The following is a 20,765-nucleotide window of genomic DNA, read 5'->3' on the forward strand; positions in this document are numbered from 1 at the left end:
GCGAGAGCAGCAAAGAGAGCTGAAAAAAGTTTACCTGTTCGCGTTCGCAAGGTTCCTTTAGGCTATGTGGAATCTGGTGTGTCGTTGCCAAATGCTCGTTGTATGTCGTGCCGTGGTGTAGATCAAACGTCTGTTCATTCTCAATCGTTAGGGAACATAGATGTTATGTTTTCCGCTGATAATGCCCTTGCGATTGGTGAAGGATTAGAATTCATGTCCGAGCAACTACCTGGTCCCTTTGGTTCTTCTTCTTCTTCCTCCTTTAACAGAACAATTCCTGTCCATAAGGCGCCTCCTACTGCAGGTATATCAACATTTCTCATCGTCCGATCCCTAGGGCCGTTTAGCTCCCCCTCTGAGGCGTCGTTTAACCTTATTCATCTCTATTGGCTGACATTACTTCCCTTGTACCTCTCAAATCAAATCTGCCTCTGTTCATAACTGCAGAGCTTCCGCTCCATCATAGCCTTGGGCCAATAAAATATCAGAGGTCGTCTAATGGTGCAGACCCAAAAAAAATCCCCGTTCATTCTACTGATTACCAAGTCAGTGTTGGATCAAGTAAAGGAGGCCCTAAGAACATACTACCCCTTTCCCCTGAAAATGAACACTTCATGAACAATGAACATTCTGAAATTATGCTCGACTTGTTTTCCTTGAATTCAACTCTTATTAACTCTGAACAACCGGTCCAGAAACATCTCCCTTGTAAAAGTAATTCTTTCCCTACTACGCTTTCGGATTCTGTTTTACCCCCTCCTTGCACAGGTATTGCCTTACCTTGGCATATTCATTGTCTTTGTATCATTGCTGCACTGCTTCGACCAGGCTGTAAATAATGAATACTCATCTTTATAGCTTGATTTCTGAGAACCTTTGCCCTTTCTCCACCGTGTCCCTTTAAGGGATTTTGGGCTATTTTGGAATGCTTATTCAGTCCTGCAATCCGCAGGCATAGTTCCTGGAAAGGATGTCGTCAGGTGTGAACCAGCAACTGGTCATTTGGAGATAGGAAGCAGGGAAATAAATCCTTCTACTGCTCCATCTTTTAGTTGATCTCGTAGCAAGAAACGCAATACTCCTGAAACTGTAGCCAACCAGGAATCAGGTTGTCATCAGTTTCTGATCTCCCTTAGTCATTGACTACCTTATACTCTGATTTATCTATATATACATCCAACGCTAATAGAGACACTCGTATGCAAAATAAAACTGCAGCGATAGAACGAACACCTTCAGCTTCATCTCGTCTTGCCAATATTCCTTCTACATCTCTGGTTCTACCAGATGCTCCTGATTGTCAGCACTGTGGAGCGAAGAGGTTCCATTTGGAGCCTCCTACATTTTGCTGCTCGAGAGGAGAAATCTCTATCATCGCTCCTCCAATGCCTTACAATCTAAAACGTTTGTTCATTGACAACGATGAAGAGAGTGTCATTTCAGAAATAATGTGCGTACTTATAACAACAACCTTGGCTTCACAACCTTTGCTGCGAAGTATGACTCTAAGCTAACAAAGAACACAAAAGGTGTTTATACCTTTCGTGTTCAGGGCCAGGTCTACCACTTTCTTGATGGCCTTATTCACTTGGGCGATAAACCATCTGGCATCCAATTATATTTCTTTGACACTGATGAAGAATTAGCAAAGAGGCTTGGTAACTCTGATAAGCTGCGTGAACACACTTTAAGATTGCTTATGCGCGTTCTTTCTGATAATCCTTATACTCGCTTCTTTAAAAGCCTTAGGGATGTTCCGAACATTGACAACCTGAACATTGTTCTTAATTGTTATCCTTCGCTTGACCAGCGCGTGTATAATCTTCCTTCTGCCTCTCAAGTAGCAACTATATGGACTGAAAGTGAAGATCAGTCATCCGATAGGCGCGCTCATATTCAGGTCTATTCTCGCTCAGCTGGTAGCCATAGAATCCAGTATTATTATTGTTGTTATGACCCTTTACAGTACCCTCTCATTTTTTTCCGTGGTGAGTGTGGCTGGCACCATGGAATTAAGAGACTTCACAAAAGGAAAAGAGGAGGGGACTCCTGTGAGGGTGATATTACCCTTGATCCAGCTTCAATTAGCTCCTCGTCAGAGTTAATTGATTTAGAACAGAGAGGCGAGTACATTTCTCCATTGTTATAAGTTACTCAATCCAGCCGTTGCATTATATCATCTAATCATGTACAAACTATTTTTCATCTTTTAGCTGCTGATCGAGGCAAAACAGAGGCTGATATTGTATCAGTTAGGGAGTACTATTGTTATAGGTTTCAAATAAGAGACACTGATGAGTTAATGTTGTTACACACCCTTAGATTGCTACTGCAGTTTTCGGTTGATGGTTATGTCAAGATAGAAACATCTAGGCTTGACTTCCATAGACATCGGCAAAACAAAATACGCTCCGAAATTCTTCAAGGAGTTCTTGATAGTGTTTCTATTGGCCAAACTGCTGGTTCTAAGGTTGGTCGTAAGGTCATCTTGCCTGGTTCCTTTATAGGTGGGCCGAGGGATATGCGCCATCGCTACCTTGATGCGATGGCGCTGGTCCAAAAATACGAAAAATCAGACATTTTCCTTACAATGACATGTAATCCAGCATGGAAGGAGATTCAGGAGAACTTGAAATACCATGAAAAACCTCAAGATCGGCCAGACCTTCTAGCTAGAGTTTTTAAAGCCAAGTTTGAAATGCTTAAAGCAGAAATCCTGAATAAGCAAATCTTTGGCGAAGTTGCAGCGTGTGTTTATGTGATCGAGTTTCAAAAGCAAGGATTTCCTCATGCTCATTTATTATTGATCTTAAAACCTGGTCATAAGCTACTTAACTGGGAGTCATATGACAAAGTAGTTTGTGTTGAGCTGCTCGACAAATATCGCTATCCTCACTTGTATTCTCTTGTTATCAAACATATGATCCATGGTCCTTGCGGGGCCATGGATAAATCTTGCCCTTGCATGAGAGACGAAACCTGCAAAAATCGCTATCCAAAGAACTTTTGTGCTCAAACAACCCATGGTGAGGATACTTATCCATATTACAGAAGAAGAGATGACGACAAGAGTATCAGAGTTCGCAGATTTACTCTTGATAATAGGTGGGTTGTGCCTTATAACCCTTACCTACTTGCTTTATTTGATTGCCACATCAACGTGGAAATCTGTTCAACTCTTAAGCTCGTGAAGTACTTGTATAAGTATGTTTTCAAAGGACATGATCTGGTGAGCTTTAAGATTATTTCTTGTGAATCAGGCAATGATATTGATGAAATAAGAGACTTTCAGAAAGGTAGATGGGTTTCACCTCCAGAAGCTTTTTGGCACATTTATGAATTCAAGCTCAATCAAATGACTCCAGTAGTTTACACTCTTCAAGTTCATCTTCCAGACCAGTAACTTGTTTCCTTCGACAAGAATTCTGACCTGTTGCAATTATTGAGCAAAGTTGATTTTTCTAAAACAATGTTAACACAGTTTTTTCACATGAACAGAACAAATCAGAGAGCACAAACCCTGAAATGCTTCTATAGAGATTTCCCTGAACATTTTGTTTGGTCTCCTAAATATAAAGAGTGGACTGAACGAAAGCGTCGAAAAGTCATTGGCCGGATGGTGACTGTTAGTCCGAAAGAATGAGAGAGGTATTATTTGAGATTGCTTTTAACTCACATTGCTGGGCCGACGTCTTTTGAAGCCCTTTTGTCTGTTAACGAGCAGAGATTAGTTTCGTTTAGAGAGTCTGCTTTAGCTCTCGGCCTTCTGCAGTCTGATACGTACATAGAGGACACACTTTAGGAAGCAGTGGCGTTTCAAATGCCGTCCTCATTGCGTCTATTGTTTGCCACTCTCCTTGTGTACTATTCTCCGACGAATCCTAGGTCGCTTTGGGAGAGCTTCGAACTTGACCTTTCTGCCGACTACCATCACCAGCAACCATTCCATGGACTTTCTTCTCTTGAAATTAAAAGAAAGGTTTTGCAGGATATAAACAGTTCGCTCGAACAAATGGGCAAAAGCCTTGCTGAATTTCACTTTGTCTCCAATGAATTTACCTCCAGTTATGCTGAAAGGCTAACAAAGGAGATTGGGAGTGAAAAGAGCTTACCCGTAGAACCTGAGGATCTGTTGTTGTCTCACAAGTTGAACCCTGAGCAAAAACATGCCTATGATCTAATCTTAAAAGCATGCTTTTCCTTACAAGGACAAGCTTTTTTCATTGATGGCCCTGGCGGGACCGAAAAAATTTTTCTGTATAGGTCACTCCTCGCCACCTTGGGCTCACAGAACCATGTTGCAATTGCAGTGGCAACATCTGGAATTGCAGCATCGATCCTTCCCGGATAAAGGACAGCTCACTCGAGATTCAAGATACCGCTTGATTTCTCGAAAACTAAAACTTGTCAGCTTAGTAAACAAAGCTCAGCTTCAAAACTCCTTTTTGAATCTACCGTTATTTTGTGGGATGAAGCTTCCATGGCTAAGCGGGAAACAATTGAAGCATTTGACGAATTGCTAAAAGATTTAATGGATTCAGATTTGCCTTTTGGAGGAAAGGTAGTTGTTTTCGGCGGTGATTTCTGACAAATTCTGCCAATCATTGGGCAAGCGACTAAGGAAGTTGTCATAGAATCGACCTTCCCCGTTTCTCCCTTGTGGTCTAAACTACACAAAATCAGGCTCACAGAAAACATGCGAGTTATGTTTGATCTAGGCTTTTCTCAATTCCTTTTAAGGGTAGGAGAGGGGAGAGAACCTGTGGACGATCGAGGCGAGATAACTTTATCCCCAGATATAGTTATTCCTTATGTAGATAAATAGGTGTCTTTGAACAGGTTAGCTTGCCACATCTAATCAAATCCAGCCGTTTTTATAGTTATTCCTTCTACTGCCATTATTAATGAATCTTTTTATATACAGGTTAATAGAAAGTGTTTTTTCAGATATGAACTTCTATACCAACGGTCCTTATAACCTGATAAATAGATGCATCCTTGCTCCTAAAAATAGCTCTGTCGACGAGCTCAATGAAATGATGATTAGGAGGTTTCCTGGAAACCTTCAAACTTACATTAGCTCAGACAAGACTGTAGATCAGCGGCACCAAAGCGATTATGAGGACTTCCTCAATTCGCAAAATCCTAAAGGTCTCCCTTCTCATAAGTTGTTGTTGAAGAAAAACTGTCCACTAATGCTTATAAGAAATTTAAACCCTGCTGAAGGTCTCTGCAATGGAACAAGGTTGATATGCAGATATCTCGGACAACACACAATTTCTGCCGAGATTGTTTTTGGCCATCACCGAGGAAAAACAGTTTTTATTCCGAGGATACCTCTTCAGTCGCCTGACAACGACAAAAATGGGATTCCATTCATACGAACGCAGTTTCCTGTCCGCCTTTGCTTTGCCTTGACCATCAATAAATCGCAGGGTCAAACTCTTGACTACGTCGGCATCTATCTACGAAAACCAGTTTTTTCTCATGGACAGTTGTATGGTGCTCTGTCCAGAGCTAGGACTGCCGCTAAAGTCAAAATTCTTCTTATTCCTGGAACATTTGAAGGCACAAAAATAGATTGCAAAACTCGGAATGTTGTCTTTCATGAAATTTTTAGATTAACGCAGGAATGGATCATTTTCTACTGCAATCATGCTACAGCAAGGTGTTATTCATCTTTTTAATTCTTAGATACTGTGTTCTTGGATATTTTATTCCTTTCACTTACGCAGCAACTTATGTGTTTATAGGATGGCTAACTTGCTGCCGATGCGAGATATTGTGCCTCATATGAGAAATTGGAGCTGCGACATCACTGTTCAAGAAAAGCAACAGATAACCAACTCAATGGGAACACCAACAAAGAAGCAAAAGTTTGTTTTCTATGATTTAGAAGTTAGTCAAAACTGATGCTCTGTTTTAGAAGTAATAGTTTAAGTAGGTTGTTCTTTTGCTTTCTTAATCCTGTGTTTCTTTCGCTGCTTTAAATAGGGATCGAGGGTCGAAGGAATCATCTTCAATGATGACATTCCTAGAATGAGTCAGATCTTGCAGATTTATAAAAAGTATAGAATCTCTAATGCTGAAGTCAGACCTATACCGTCAAAGTTCCAAACATCTGACCTTACAGTTCAATGGGTGATCAGTAGCAGGACTGTCATTGACAAAATTCCTGATGATGATGAAGTCATGCCTGTGAGTTTCTGCTATTCAAAGTTTACTGATTTAGTTCAGTACATGGATGACAAAACTAAATCAGTAGGTAAGTGCTTCAATGCTTTACTCTTAATAAGTTTACATTCTCAGGCCCGTTTTTTATAATCAGCTTCTCTGTGTTATTCATAGACGTGCTAGGAGTCGTTATTAGTGCACTTGAGAGGAAAACAGTTACTAAAAACTCAAGGCAATCAGATGTTCAGAAATTTGTTCTGCTTAATGAAGAGTAAGGCCTTTAAACTTCAGCTTAACCAAAACTTCACACTACGCCTCTTACTTTTTCTCTGCAACCATTTTCTCAGTCTGTTACTGTTAACTTTAATCCTAACTACAGATCACAGACTGTCCTATTGTTTCTATGGGATAGCTTTCTAGCTAATGAGGGAGAAGACATACTATCTAAGCTTCACAGCTATCCTGTGATCATTGCTCGCAGAGTCAAAGTGAATAACTATAATGGTTTGCTCCCAACATTTATTTTTTCCATTATTTACGTTTATCCTCCTATTGTCGTCTGCCACACCTGTAAATCTTTCTCCATTTCTTTTTGACATATAGGGGTCGCACTTGGTACTTGGTTTGATTCAGCGAGTCTTGTTGATCCGCCTATACAAGAAGCAAGGGAACTCAAGAACTGGTACAATATATTTACAGTTATCATTCTGTACACAGTTTAGATGGAAATACTGTCTTGCCTTCCAGTTCTAACATTTTTTATGTCTCCTTTGGCCCAGGGCCTTGAGAAACACTGACCTGATTAAAGAGATTGTTGAAAAAAAGGCCTATATTAAATATAATCCACAGCTGTCATTAAAATCAGACCAGAAAACTACTTGGATTTGTAACATAACTTCATCGCAAAAGGTCTGTGACCAGCAAATGTTTACCTCCTTTTGTACTTTTTCTCGTGTATGAACAATTTTTTAGACTCATGCTTGCTGGTCTTTCAGACTATATGGGTGAAGGCGCAGATCTCTTTTGAACACATCTTCCAAAAATATTGGTACATGAGCTGTAAAAACTGTTGCCGAACTACAGCAGCAGGCCATGAAGTTGTGTTTACGTGTAACTCGTGCAAATAGAAACATCCTGCAGTTCCTAGGTACTAAATAAATACGTTTCATGTATTGCTTTCTATTCATTGTTATCTAATACTGATCGAGTCAATAAATGCCTCCTTGCATACTGTGTGCTCCTTTTCAGATGCCGCTTTGATGTTGATTTGACTGATAGCACTAGTGTGATACCGGCTTCATTGTTTGGCGAACTAGCAGAGAAGCTATTGACATTTAATGCGCTAGAAGCAATGCAGCATTTTAATGAGGTTCTTACCTCGTAAATCTTAATACTTAAGATATTATACAATTTTTACTCTTGTTTTATGTTTTCTTAACAGAATGCTGAGCTGCCACTCGAGTTTGTCCACAATGAGCTCAAATCAAAAACTTTCTGCTACACATCAAACCTGTGCAAGCACAGCTGGCCGATGCAAGGCAGCGTTACACGATTATATACTACTCTGAAATTGATGACGCTACTGATTCTGTCCAGTTAGCAATGCAAACAAAAGATGGCTCTCCTTTTCCTAGCAAAAAATCTGACACCATACAGTTAGGGACTCCAGGTAAAGAACCAGATACCTGATTTCTTTTCTACACTTGTCTGCTAAATTTATGCATATCATGACATATCACAAATTTATGATCGCAGGAGAGAATAGTGCTCATTCAAAGATTTGTGTTCGACTTTCTGATAGGTTTGATGAACCACAAAACATTGACCCAGATGAGGATGAAAATCCAGAATGCAGCTCTAGCAAGAAGCAAAAATTGAACTAGGTTGTTGCTGTGGCCTCTTGCATCCACCTGATCTTTAGGTGCTAGGCCTAACCTGCTGTCGTCTATTTTTTCCTAAGTTTCTTGTGCAATCTTACAAGGCTTATTTAAGTGCTAACGAGAGATGTGTTTTTGTCCATGGATACCCCTTAAACTTCTTTTGTTCTACCGGCTTTTGTCTTTGCTACTAAGCTGCAATCAGCAATAACTATGTATCTAGATTGGTGCTTTACAACTGTTATGTACTTGTTGCAGTGGCCTTTAAATTCAACCTCTGTTACGTTCAGTTTATTAATTGCCCTCCTGGTGTATGTGATATTTCTTGTACATCAATTTTTCAGAATGCATTCCTCATAACATATTCAAGTCTTCCCCTTGACATAACTCTCTTATTAAATATCACACCTGCTTTATTACCTAAACTTACTCTTCTCACCAGCTCAGGCTCGGGGATCTATTATCCGTAAAATGTGTAGTTGTTTAGGCTTGAATAAATTTAAGAAAAAATAACTTTTCCCTTTGTTCAACCTTAAATAACTTTAAGAAAGACAGATATGACAGATCATTAAGCCACATGCTTGTGAAAAATGGGAGCCAGACTAAATATAAAAACCTTTATTACCAAAAAAAAAAAAAACTGTTAGCCATCCATTCTTTATATATACCTGCTGCTTAAATAGAGTATACATCCCAAGCAAATCACTGCAACAAGTTAACTTTTCCGCTTCTTTCCCCAGGTTATCCCTACCGTTTGCCACTTTTCTTTGCCTGCGTATAGTTACATCTTTCCTGATTTTTTTAAAAATTAACTTCTCTGATTAGATCGATGGCAGAAGAATTATCCACCCATGGATTAACAAACAGCAGCTCGATGGCCTGTTGTTTTCTGCTTAAATGCAATCACAGAGGAGAGGTATAATCATTCGTTCATGTGCTGGAGAATGCATGTTAACGATATGCAGCCCATTTACATATATTCATTTAACATTTGCCTGTTCGTATCTCTAAATACACAGATTCTGCTCGCTGAATTCAAGCTATTACTTAATCAGCACCTCCACAATACAATCATTCTCAGGCATGGAATTCATAAATGGCCTGTTGTCGTCGACGATCGTTCATTTGAAGAAGGTTGGGATGAATATTGCCATGAAAATATCACAACCAGACATGATATGTTGCTTCTACGCCATATCGGCGATCTCGTCTTCGATGTCATCCATTTTTCCGAGCTGCAAGAACAAGTTTACCTATCTTGGACAGTTCCATTGCCAAATTTATTACAATCTGGTGCTGACCATCCCCAAGGTCAGTTTATGCCTCGCTTTATATCATGTAGTTACTTGTACCAAATTTCTCCCTAATTTATTATCTGCTAAATACCTTCTCATGGCGCAGATTCTGTGATGCTTCAGCAGTCGGTTGCTTCATCAATAAAACCCAATTTAGCCCAAAACCTCACTGACTCGGTTTCCTTCTATCAAACCTTTCATGCAGCAACTCCAAACACATTGGTAACCTATCCTTACTCTATTTCTTTCTCCTCCTCTTACTACATTGCTATAAACAAACTCTATACATTATGTACTCGGAACTAACTTTCATCCATTTCTATTAGAAAATCCCAAGATTCGTCGATCGCTTTGTTAATGAACAAAGAACTCCAACGCTTCTCATTAGGACCGGAGAAAATCTCACAGAGATTGGTGTAAAAGGGAAAAAGCTAAAAAAAAATTGGAGAAACTTCGTCCTCTAGCATCGATTGCAGCACAATGAGATCCTTGTGTTTGTTCCAGAATCAGCAACTACCTTCACAGTTTTAATATTTGATGATCATGGAGTCGAGAGGGTCTTTCCATGGTCTTGCATCTTCAGAATTTTTTCTAATTGTCCTGCTTCTACCTAGATTAGGCAGTATGGTTTTCTCTGTAAACAAAATTTACTTTTCTCTTGAAGCTTTTTATCAAACATGGTCGAAATTTTTTTCCCCTTCGAGCGCACTATACATTCCTACTAAATATAACTGCATTGCAATGAATTTATGCATGCGGCAACAACATTTCAAATACCTAACATCAGTCTTTACCGCTAATTTTCTTCACTTATGCAGTAATTAATTTTATTGACTCTGGCATGAAACTCAACTACACGAACAGATTTCCACCTTTCCATACATCAACTGGTTAATTCATTCTCCCGACAATAACTTCATTTAGGAGACATTTCCATTCGCTGCGAAGAAACAATACATTTCAATTGTGAGACGTTTCCATAGAATAAAAAATATGCAAACTATTGAACAGCATCAGAGTCAATTCTTATTGTAAATTTAAAAACAGCACAAATTATCAACCTTCCACAAGAAAATAGAAAAAAAAAAAAAACCCTTTGCTCATTGTTTAATATTTTTAGATCTCACATTTACTTCTCCCAACACTTCATCACGTCTCTACATCAAACAAAACCATCCCGATGAACTTCAATTTTACTCGTCTCGATTTTTCCTATTCAATCTTTTTCTCAACAACATGTTGAATGCAAACTTTTATTTACTCACGTTTTTTCTTGCAACATTGCTTACTTCAAAGCTTAATATTTTTTAACCAACTAACTCAAACGCAATACATATGATTTATGATATTTTCACTGGTAAATCTGGGCATTTTCTTGGCAACATGGAATTAACACCGCGCGATGCGCGGTGATCCCCTCCTAGTACAAATTCAAACAACTGTGGATTGCTAATTTTCACCACCGACAACAGAACCCTAGAGTGCTGCGACGCCTGAAAGAATCGAATTGGCAATGGCGGAAGAAGAACAGGAGCAAGGGGAAGAAGGAATAAAAGATGGTTGTTCAATGAGTGAGCCGAGCTCGGCTGCGGCGGTGGCCAGCATTTGCCGGAAGGAAAAAAGGAAGGCGTCGAAGAAGGAGAAGAGGAAGCAGAAGAGGAAGGAGGCAGCAGAGAAGGAGCGGCAAGAAGAGGAAGCTCGACTAAACGATCCTGAGGAGCAGCTCCGTCTTCAGCTCGAAGAGGAGAGAGAGAGGGAGAGGGTAGAAAGGGAAAGGAGAGAATTCGAGGAGAGAGAACGGCTGTTCCTTGAAGCCTTGGCTCGGAAAAAGGCTCAGGAAGAAGAAGAAGAGGAGCAAAGAAGAATAATGACAGAAGAAGAACTAAAATTAAAAGAGAATCAGGTTCACTTTTTTCATTTGCCTTTGTCCGAAATGCGCTACTACATCAAATCTTAGGTATTAATTTTTCATGACGAGATACATACTGGTTGCTTATAATGAACTCGCTAATTAGTTTGTGGAATACTTATGGTTTACTGCGAAATTTGTTTTTGATTTTGATGATTTGCGTAAAGAATATGTGTTTGAGTATCTCAAATCTGGTAAAGATGCCTCAGTTGAGGTATTAAGGTGCGCAAACCAGGTTGATCCCTTACTGGCCTTACCGGAGGTGTAAGTGCCTCCTCTTTCCTTACCCGTTGAATCCAGAATGAGGAAGACGGTGTAACTGTCAGAATCATTATGTCGTAGGAAAAAAGAGAAAATAAATTTATTCCACACATGCTCGTATGGCGTGGTAGAATTGGTGATGGAGCTAATAAGCTCACGGACACGGAAACTTGTGATGATGAGTTTTAAGTGTTACTTTTATTCATTTCGGTGATTCTCGTTTGATGATGTTTTTGTGCTCTTATTTGTTTTTATCTATATAAAGAACTATTTAGACCCCATGTCTTGGAAGGATTTGGTTGCGTGCTTGTGGTTTTTCAGTTTTCCAACATTGCCTGCTAGTAGCGTGATGGAAACTTTCTGGACATTTTTATCTGAAATTGTAAGTTTGAGTCTCATAGGTAGCTAGTTATCAAACTTAACTTAAAGAATAGGTTGCATTTTTGTTACTTTGGACATGCCAAATTTTTGCCAATTCCCTTAAAAAGTTTGGAATAATAGAATAGTACTACTTTTTTCTCTATAGATCATATATCAAAAAGGTAATGGCAACATTCTATCTATTACGTGCTTATCATTTTCTTAAGTACTCTTTTTTCCGACTTTTCTTTTAGATTCATGCCCTATTGCACTGTAACTATTTGTCCTGAATTTTAGTAATACCTCAGGTTCACAATTGAATATGAGTCCCTTATCAGGTTAGCATGTTGCAGCCTTAACATCTTTAAGAATCAGAAAATTGTCTAGCAGTTGCAATTGCGGTAAATAGTCTACTAGTTGCAATCGTTTGATGCAAGTTAAGGGTCTTATAGAAAATTCCCCCCTCCCCCTCTGTGTGCAAGATACATTTAAATGTACAATAACTCCTCTAGTGTGTCTTACACATGTATAACAGGTTGGACTTGAGACTGAGGCAAATGGTGAAGACGAGTGGGAATATATAGAGGACGGCCTTCCAGAAATTATTTGGCAGGGAAATGAGATAATTGTCAAGAAGAATAAAGTCAAAATGAAAAAGAAGGATGCTGAACAGAAATGGGAAGAGGTATTGCTAACTGATTTGTCCAAATTCTACTTCCAGATTACTCCACTTTTTATGTATATATTCTTGTCCCTTGCCTCTGTGGCAACACATTTTAGACAAGGTTATATTGCAGGATCCTGATAGACCAACATCAAATCCTCTTCCTCCGCAATCTGAAGCTTTTGCTGATTTCAAGAGTTCATCAACCGTATCAGCTCAACAGTTGTTGGAGAATGTTGCTCAGCAAATTCCAAACTTTGGGACTGAACAGGTACACTTTCTTTGTCTTTGCTCTTTGTTACTGCTTCCATTGCTCACTCCATTTTTGTCTGATTACATGATTTTTTGATATTTGTGTAGGCAAGCCTTATCTTTTGTTTACAAAGTGATTTCTGTGTTAGCTCTCCTCAATTTTATTTTTTGGTGAGGAAAGTCTTACCTTTTTCTCTTTTTGTTTGCTGGGTGTATGGCAGGACAAAGCCCATTGTCCATTCCACCTGAAAACAGGGGCCTGTCGTTTTGGGTCTCGATGCAGCAGAGTTCACTTTTACCCTGAAATATCTTGTACGTTGCTCATCAAGAATATGTACAATGGACCTGGCCTTGCCTGGGAGCACGACGAGGGGCTTGAGGTCTGTTAAGAAGTGACTAGTATCCTGTTCTTGTCTTTGAACTACTTCAATACTTCAACTATTGGTTATTTTGTATCTTAGCATTTTGATAGCAATTACATGTCAAACTTGTTTCTCATATTCTGAAGTCAGGAGCCTACTTTTGATGGATTGGGGCCAGATTTTTAGGCTGGCCACAGTCTTTCATTCTTTCCATGCAAGGTCGGTCATTATTATTAGTATAGTTCTGGTCAACATGTTGTTAAACTTAAATACACATAGTTATTGCTACTTGTGTCTTAGGTGAGAACAGAAAGTGGAGGTTTATTTCATTTAACTTGATATTCTGGTGTAGTCTAGTAGAAAATGGAGAATGTTCCAATGGTAACTTGGCAAACTGAACACAGAGACGATCTCTTTGTTTATGTAGGGCTACAGAAAATCTAAGTCCTTGCTAATTAATTTATGCAGAACTTTGTGTATTGCATGTTCCTTTTGTTACCAACAAAGAGGAGGTAATTTCTGTTTAACAGTGTAAAGGGACATGTATCCCTCGTTTGGAACATGATAAGTTTGACGTGCTTTTGGTGCATTTTGATAATTATCTGGCAAAGTTTCTAGTGTTTGTTTTTTGTTTCTATGAAATTCCTATGAGGAGGTACACTGTGTTTTGATGTCATACGGTGTATATGAGTTTCCTTGTGAATGGATGCTTCTTGTACTTCTTGCTGGCTGTTTAGATAACTTACTCCAGTGGGGAAAAATGTAAAATTTTGTTAGGAAAGTACTTCCAATTAATTGTATTTCTGAAAAAAATAAGTTGTCTGTAACGGCATTATTTATACAAAAGGTGTTTTTTTTATTGGTTTCATTGGAGAGACTTCTTGCCTCTATATGTTAACAGTAGGTGTTAATGCACCAAGTATTGAAATAATTTTCCCTTTGGACATTTTCTGTATCCATTGGAGGCTCTTTGTCCTATGTCAATATTCTGAATAAATGGCAGACTTAACTTGGATGTTCTTTTCCTAAGTTTCTCTTGCTGTACTTGTATCCTGATTGCTATTCTCAAGTTTACGAGCTTTACTGGCAATGTTCTTAAAAGATGGTCAACATATTATTATTGTCCCTAGTTTAACTTATGCAGTGAACCTCCCCCCCCCCCACCCGGGTTTTTTTTAATCTTGCTTATTATAATTGCTGTGGTCTTCTGGTGATTGATTACCTTAACTTTTAAGCATTTCAGGATTTTTGTTTTCTTTTCTCCAATGGGCCCCCTTTTGGTGGGGGGGGGGGGGTTTACTATCTTCGAGTTAGAGGAGCATTTGGCTTGTTATTGTGTATAGTTATTTGGTACAGACCTTGATGTGAATTACACTATTAGGTTGTCTTGTTGTATTCTTTAAACTCAGATTATTACAGAGGTTCTGCTCCATGTTGATGGAGGTGCATGCTCATGCCTTGCTTGGTTGGAGCTGAAAGATTTCCAATCTGTATCCTACACAAGCTTGAATTATTATTGGATGGAATTGTTGTTTGTTCAATTTGATTGGTGTCAAGTCACTGTTTCTACCTTGCTGTTGCTATTGAATAGTAGCATGCAATTATTCGATTGCTAGTCAAATTAATGTAGATTTTGATCCCTTAATACTGTCTCTATTTCAACTGACCAAAAAAATGATTTTAGTTTTTCTAGCTGGAGAAAAAGAATATGGAAAAAAATGGAAAGTAATGTATTCTTTAACTCTTTGTTATGCCTATATTCCACTTCTGAAGATTTAAGATGGCTGCTCTCTGCTGCTCGAGATTGCTTAAGACCATGTAACTTTTAGCCTATATTCTTCTTTCTAAAGATTTAAGATGGTTGTGTTGTACTTATTGAGATTGCTCATGAACCATGTGATTGTTATGCATCTGTGAATTCGGTTTCTCTTAACAAATACTAGCACTTTGGGAAGCCTCAGTTTAGAGATGATCTCCTCCCAAATAAGTTTGGCTAGTTCCTAAAATGCGGCTTGAGAAAATTACAGCATTTAGAATTATGCGGACTTGTACTAGAGGAAGGAAGTTACACAATCTTGACTGTAAGTGGAAAGCATATTTTGTTGTTTGTTGAATGTCACATGTGATAAAAAAAAAAAAAAAAAAAAAAAAGCTATTGCTGAAGGATTTCTTTGTATTAGGTCAAAATTCTAACTTCAGAATAGTGTATCATTCACAAAAGTTTACAGCATTGTTGCTAGATGGATTGGGGGTTATTTCCTTTTTTTTTGTTTTTGGGGGGAATGGGGGGAGGGCAAAATAGGAAGTAGCAAAATTCTCTACTCCGGGTATAGGTTGTGGAGGAGAGGTGAAAAGTATAAAGGGTCTAATTAAATATATTTACAAGAAAGGAAATTGGGTTGAGCTTTTCAGATTATCTTGTTGCCTCAAGTAAAAAGCTTTTCTCGACTAGCTTAATTCACAAATGATGAAATGTTATGATATGCATTTTATTCCCTTGCCTTTTTTTATATGATGAAACATTGGAGATTGAACCGTTTACTGTAGTATCTAACGAGAAACCACTCTTTTCTCCTGCCAACAAAATAAGAAGTACATGTGCATGTAAAAATTGATTAAATTGAGACATGCTGGGTGTGGTACTTGCTAATACCAAATATCAGGGTTAGTTATACTCCCTCCGTCCCACTTTGATAGTCTTGTTTTCCTTTTTCGTCTGTCCCAAATTGTAGTCCACTTTCCCATTAAAAAATGTAGTAATCTTTCAAATTGTCTAAAATACCCTTATTAAATATCTTGTTATTAATACATTGTTATTAAATACTAACCCACTACATTGAATACATTGAGCTTTTCCAATACTAACCCATTAGCTGTAACTGATATTAATTGGCACTCTTCGTGATTAGCATAAGGGTATTTTAGGAAATTATTAATCTAAATTTATGTTTCCAACCAAATTAATTACACTTTCTTAATCTGTGTGAAAAAAAACTAAGACTAACAAAACGGGACGGAGGGAGTATTTTGTTTGCTCATTTTCCAACTTTCCTTGTTGCATTAATTGAATGTATGGGAATTATCTCTGTAAATATTTGACTTGTCTGTTTCTTCTTTGCACATTTGTTGTAGCAGTTCTGGCCTCTTTTTTTGGGTTGTTGATACACAACCCCTAAGATTGCTTTCTAATGAAGCACCACTTGTTTGAAGTTTAATGTGTCTTTTTAATATTCTAAATCCATGCAACATCTCGATCTGGCTTTGTTCTACATGTGTTATCAGTATGTTAAAGAAGGCTTCAAGTTCTTATCTGGTGGGGATTTACTAGCTCCACCAGAATATCAAGCAATTAAATGAATGTGGGCTATCTTTATGCATTATAAGTTTGTGAGTTGTTGTGTTTGTTCAGAAATTAAGATGCTTCTCTGTTCTCTTGGTTGCAATGTAAACCATCTGATTTCACTTGTACTTGAAAGTGTATGTCAATATGTTTAGGCTTAAAGGAGTATGACTTCTTTACATCCAATGGTGAAGTAGTGTTTAAGCACATGTAAAACTTGTTAAACTCCTAATATGCTTGTAGGTGCTGACTGGAATCACTGTTTCTGTATAAATGCTGTTTTTGATGTTCATGGAAGTTGAAATATGGTTACAAAATCTTGTTTCAATTTTTCAATCACGTCATGCCCTGCTTTACCTTATCAGCAACAATTGTGTGACTTGTTTTTACTACTGATATTTCTCTTTATTTTTTTGGGCTTTTCTTATGTTTATGCTATGAATCCCTTTTTGTACTTTTTTTTTTTTTGGGCAGTATACTGAGGAGGAGGTTGAGCGTTCTTATGAAGAATTTTATGAGGATGTGCATACAGAGTTTCTGAAATTTGGAGAAATAGTTAACTTCAAGGTATGCATCAGCCAAAATGGAGTTTGTTCTGGTAGCCTTGGTTTTGGCAATAATTATGCTGTAGTTTTAGTAGTAAATCACATTGCATGAATGAAGTTCCTGATTTGTGGAATTTGGAAGAAGGGTGCAGTTTTTAATTTTTCCTCTCTAGTGCGACATGAAAATCTTTTCCTAGATGTAGGAGTGAAATGCAGAAAAGCATTGAGATGTTGTCTTCTTTTAGATGAAATAGAGCTTGTTTTTGCTTATTTATGTCCTTGAGTCCAAGAACATACCTTTTGCAATATATGTAGGTTTGCAGGAATGGTTCATATCATTTGCGAGGGAATGCCTACGTACACTACCGAGAGTTGGATTCTGCAGTTCTTGCCCGCCGTTTTATCAATGGCCGTTATTTTGCTGGCAAACAGGTATTGCCTTGGGGATTTTCTTAACTAGACTAGAAAAAATGTTGGTCCATGCTTTGCAGTTGACTGATTTTCTTTTTTTATATAAAATGATGGGAGCCAACCGGAATATCATCGGTCTTCATGTGATCTTATGGTCGAATATATTGGAGGGAGATATAAATATCTCCTTTGTCTTAGATCATTTATAAATTTTTAGGAGAAAACAACCATCTGTATTAGTGTTTTATGTGCCAATACATGAATACTGTGTTTCCACTCCTTACATGGTAAAATTCTCAAGCTTTCTTTTTTTCTTAGGTGAATTGTGAGTTTGTTGGTGTAACAAGATGGAAAGTTGCCATTTGCGGAGAGTATATGAAGTCAAAGCTCAAGGTATTGCTAATAATATCTGAAGCAAATGCAGAACCTTTTAGGGTATCAGTTATCATAAGACATTTCATTTATAAAGTTGTGGCATTTTCTGCAACTTGTCATCTCATGTAAGTTGTTTTCTCTGCAACTTGTCATCTCATGTAACATCTTTTCTTTTGTTAGACATGTTCTCGTGGGACTGCATGTAATTTCATTCATTGTTTCCGCAATCCTGGTGGAGATTATGAGTGGGCTGATTGGGAGAAACCACCCCCAAAGTATTGGGTGAAAAGGATGGCTGCTTTGTTTGGTTATTCACATGAGTCTGGGTATGACAAATGGGTTGAACAAGAAACCAAAGGACAACGTAGGAACTCCAGCAAAAGTTTGATAGCTGATGAAGAAAGGTGCGTATGTTGTCGCTATAGATAGCATTTGATATTGTTATTGGGAGAGTTGAATTTGCTGTTCTCAATGGACATATAATGTTGAGTCTGTTTAGCCCACTAATCTTAAGAAACTTTTGCCTGCTGGTTGTTGTTCACTCCCTGATTGGTCAATTTCCATTTTTCAACTTTCTCCCTTTTTTATTGTTGGAGCTATAAAGATACACCCTGCTTCTTTTTATTTATTTTGTTGAAATGGTATTTTCAATACAACCCCCCCCCCCCCTCTTCTCCTCCAAAAAAAAATTTTAGGCCAGGTTGTGGAATATAGGCAGCAGAAAATGCATTACTCGTGTTTTCTCTTTCTTTAAAGAGTGACAAAATCCATAGGCAACTAGCATGGACCAGTCTTTCATTGTTAGATTCATTCCTGGTTTTTTCTGTTTCCATAAAGAGAATGACAAAGGTCAAACGGAACTAGCATAGATCAGTCTTTCTTTGTTAAATTGCTCATAATATTTTCCATTGTATATGACTAGTCCAAGTACATGTCATCCACTTGTGCCTCTTGTTAAGCATAACCATATATGTGACCCTGTCATGACAACTGTGGCAGTTCTATCTTGTTGGGGTACGAATTTTATCTTGATAGAAATTTATTTGGTTTATGTGTTAATTTCGAGTTTAGTTATTTGCCCTCTGACAAAGTTTGAATATGTTATCAGATACCGCTCTCAAAGATCTTTGTCTAGAGAAATAAAATCTTCAAACTGTAGTCCAAGAGATAATTACAAAGAAGACAAGTTTAGGAGTAAATATAGCAAAAGGTACAGGAGTGATGACACAAAGAGGCTGGAGGTTCCTGATGAAAGAGAATATGAAGAGGAAAGACAATCCCGAAGCCATCAGCGTGGCAAGAGAAGACAATATGAGAGGGAATTCGATAGAGCTTGGTTGGATGAAGAAAAAGATGCTGATGGGTACTATTACAGCACAAGAAACACAAGAGAAAGCTCCAGAAGCCCCTTTAGGAGAAGGTCACAATCACATGATTGTCTAGAAATTGACAAGCGCAAAATTCCAGAAAAGATCTCAAGAAAAAATCATGCGTTATCTGGAACTGCAAATGATAGTGATTGCAATAAGGAAGCATCCGCTTGTACTGATTCTGGCCGGGACTTTTCACACGAGAATAAAGACTGTATATCCTCACGAGACCTTTTGTATAGGAGGGGAGCCTCAGATAGTGATTCCGCTGGAGACTGGTCCGATTGGATCATAGAGAGTCGCCGTGTGCAAACAAGAAAATCATCGGCACGTGTAGATGAAGCTGCAGGATTTTCTAGTGATCTCCAGGAATCAGGGAAAAGTTTACATGACAAGTATGACGAGAATGGATCTGAACATGCTAAACCCAATCTTCACAGAGGCTGGAGACGTACTAGCTCTTGTAAAAGGAAGACCAGAGGAGACGATTATTCTGATGAGGACGAGGATAGTGACACAAGAGGCCACCGTGAAATTGACAAAGATGATACAAGAGAACACCATAGGCATAACCATTCGAGTAGAAAGACCAGAAAAGCTGATTATGCTGATGAGAACATTGACGAAAGAGGCCACTGGGAAACTGAAAAAGTTGATTCAAGAGAACACCACAAACACAACCGTTCTGGTAGAAAGACCAGCAAAGCTGATTACGCTGATAAGCACGATGAGGACATTGACAAAAGAGGCTGCTGGGAACCTGAAATGGTTGATGCGAGAGAATACCATAAGCATAACCATTCAAGTAGAAAAACCAGAAAATGTGATTATGCTGGTGAGCATCATGAGGACATTGACAAAGGAGGCCACTGGGAACCTGAAAAACTCGATACAAGAGAGCACCATGAACATAGAAGAAAATTTCATGGCAGGTCTGGGTCACATGATCAGAATGTTGACAAGCACTCTAGAAAGAGCAGGTCAAGCAACCAGAAAAGGAAATCTTATTCGAGGGAGAGGGACTGATGAAAATTTGGACTAATCTCGAAAGGATGGCATGGTTGTTGAAGCTAATGGCAAGGTGATCCATGCAAAGGAAGACGAGATTACCAGTTCATACCCAGGCTTTGAACATCTTCAAGACAGTATTGTCTGTGGTCCTGCGGGAAGCTCAATTTTTGGGATAAATGAAGATATTCTAAGTCCATACTACCCACGTTGACCCTTCAATATAGGGCCATTGGCTTCAGAACCTCCTCTCTCTTATGCTGGTAGTGGGAGGCTTCAAGAACTTGTCAATGTAGATGTCATGCAAGCGGCCTGGCCTGTTGGTCACTAGTTTTGATGCAAAGTTTATTCTCTTCGAGTTAGAATCTGTACGGATGCTTATATCCTCTAACCTACAAATATTTGAGCTGCTTGATCTGCGAATTCCGTATTTCCTCTATCTTTAAAAGTTCCTATTCAACGAGTATCTCATCTCAAATTTGTGATTCTGAAAACCCGACGACTATGTTAACTCAGATTGCCCTCTAAGAATATATACTGTAGTAACAACCAGGTTTTCTAA

At 38.5% G+C, this 20,765-nt stretch overlaps 2 protein-coding genes across 2 annotated transcripts; both read left to right on the top strand.

Annotated features, from left to right (window-relative positions):
* The first annotated feature begins 1,199 nt into the window (after nucleotides 1-1,199).
* Nucleotides 1,200-3,403, top strand: LOC113759307. Its single transcript, XM_027301872.1, has 3 exons — nucleotides 1,200-1,321; nucleotides 1,444-2,123; nucleotides 2,214-3,403. Exons 1-3 carry the CDS (start codon nucleotides 1,200-1,202, stop codon nucleotides 3,401-3,403), a joined length of 1,992 nt encoding a protein of 663 aa, XP_027157673.1.
* Nucleotides 3,404-10,791: 7,388 nt separating this feature from the next.
* LOC113763911 (zinc finger CCCH domain-containing protein 5) lies at nucleotides 10,792-20,608 on the top strand. The gene is made up of 9 exons (XM_027307908.1): nucleotides 10,792-11,249; nucleotides 12,412-12,561; nucleotides 12,674-12,811; nucleotides 13,014-13,172; nucleotides 16,969-17,061; nucleotides 17,355-17,471; nucleotides 17,769-17,843; nucleotides 18,006-18,229; nucleotides 18,934-20,608. Exons 1-9 carry the CDS (start codon nucleotides 10,860-10,862, stop codon nucleotides 20,219-20,221), a joined length of 2,634 nt encoding a protein of 877 aa, XP_027163709.1. The 5' UTR covers nucleotides 10,792-10,859; the 3' UTR covers nucleotides 20,222-20,608.
* Nucleotides 20,609-20,765: the final 157 nt, after the last annotated feature.

Source organism: Coffea eugenioides, chromosome 2 (genome assembly GCF_003713205.1).
Source record: "Coffea eugenioides isolate CCC68of chromosome 2, Ceug_1.0, whole genome shotgun sequence".
In the NCBI taxonomy this organism is placed as follows: Eukaryota; Viridiplantae; Streptophyta; class Magnoliopsida; order Gentianales; family Rubiaceae; genus Coffea; species Coffea eugenioides.

What these genes read in the sequence shown, in the direction of transcription:
- LOC113759307 (XM_027301872.1), top strand. Translation starts at nt 1,200, where the DNA reads ATGCAAAATAAAACTGCAGCGATAGAACGAACACCTTCAGCTTCATCT. An exon ending in CAGCACTGTGGAGCGAAGAG is followed by an intron (nt 1,322 to 1,443) that starts GTTCCATTTGGA and finishes GTGTCATTTCAG; the next exon opens with AAATAATGTGCGTACTTATA. An exon ending in AATTGATTTAGAACAGAGAG is followed by an intron (nt 2,124 to 2,213) that starts GCGAGTACATTT and finishes TTCATCTTTTAG; the next exon opens with CTGCTGATCGAGGCAAAACA.
- LOC113763911 (XM_027307908.1), top strand. Translation starts at nt 10,860, where the DNA reads ATGGCGGAAGAAGAACAGGAGCAAGGGGAAGAAGGAATAAAAGATGGT. An exon ending in CTGAACAGAAATGGGAAGAG is followed by an intron (nt 12,562 to 12,673) that starts GTATTGCTAACT and finishes GTTATATTGCAG; the next exon opens with GATCCTGATAGACCAACATC. An exon ending in TTGATAGCTGATGAAGAAAG is followed by an intron (nt 18,230 to 18,933) that starts GTGCGTATGTTG and finishes ATATGTTATCAG; the next exon opens with ATACCGCTCTCAAAGATCTT.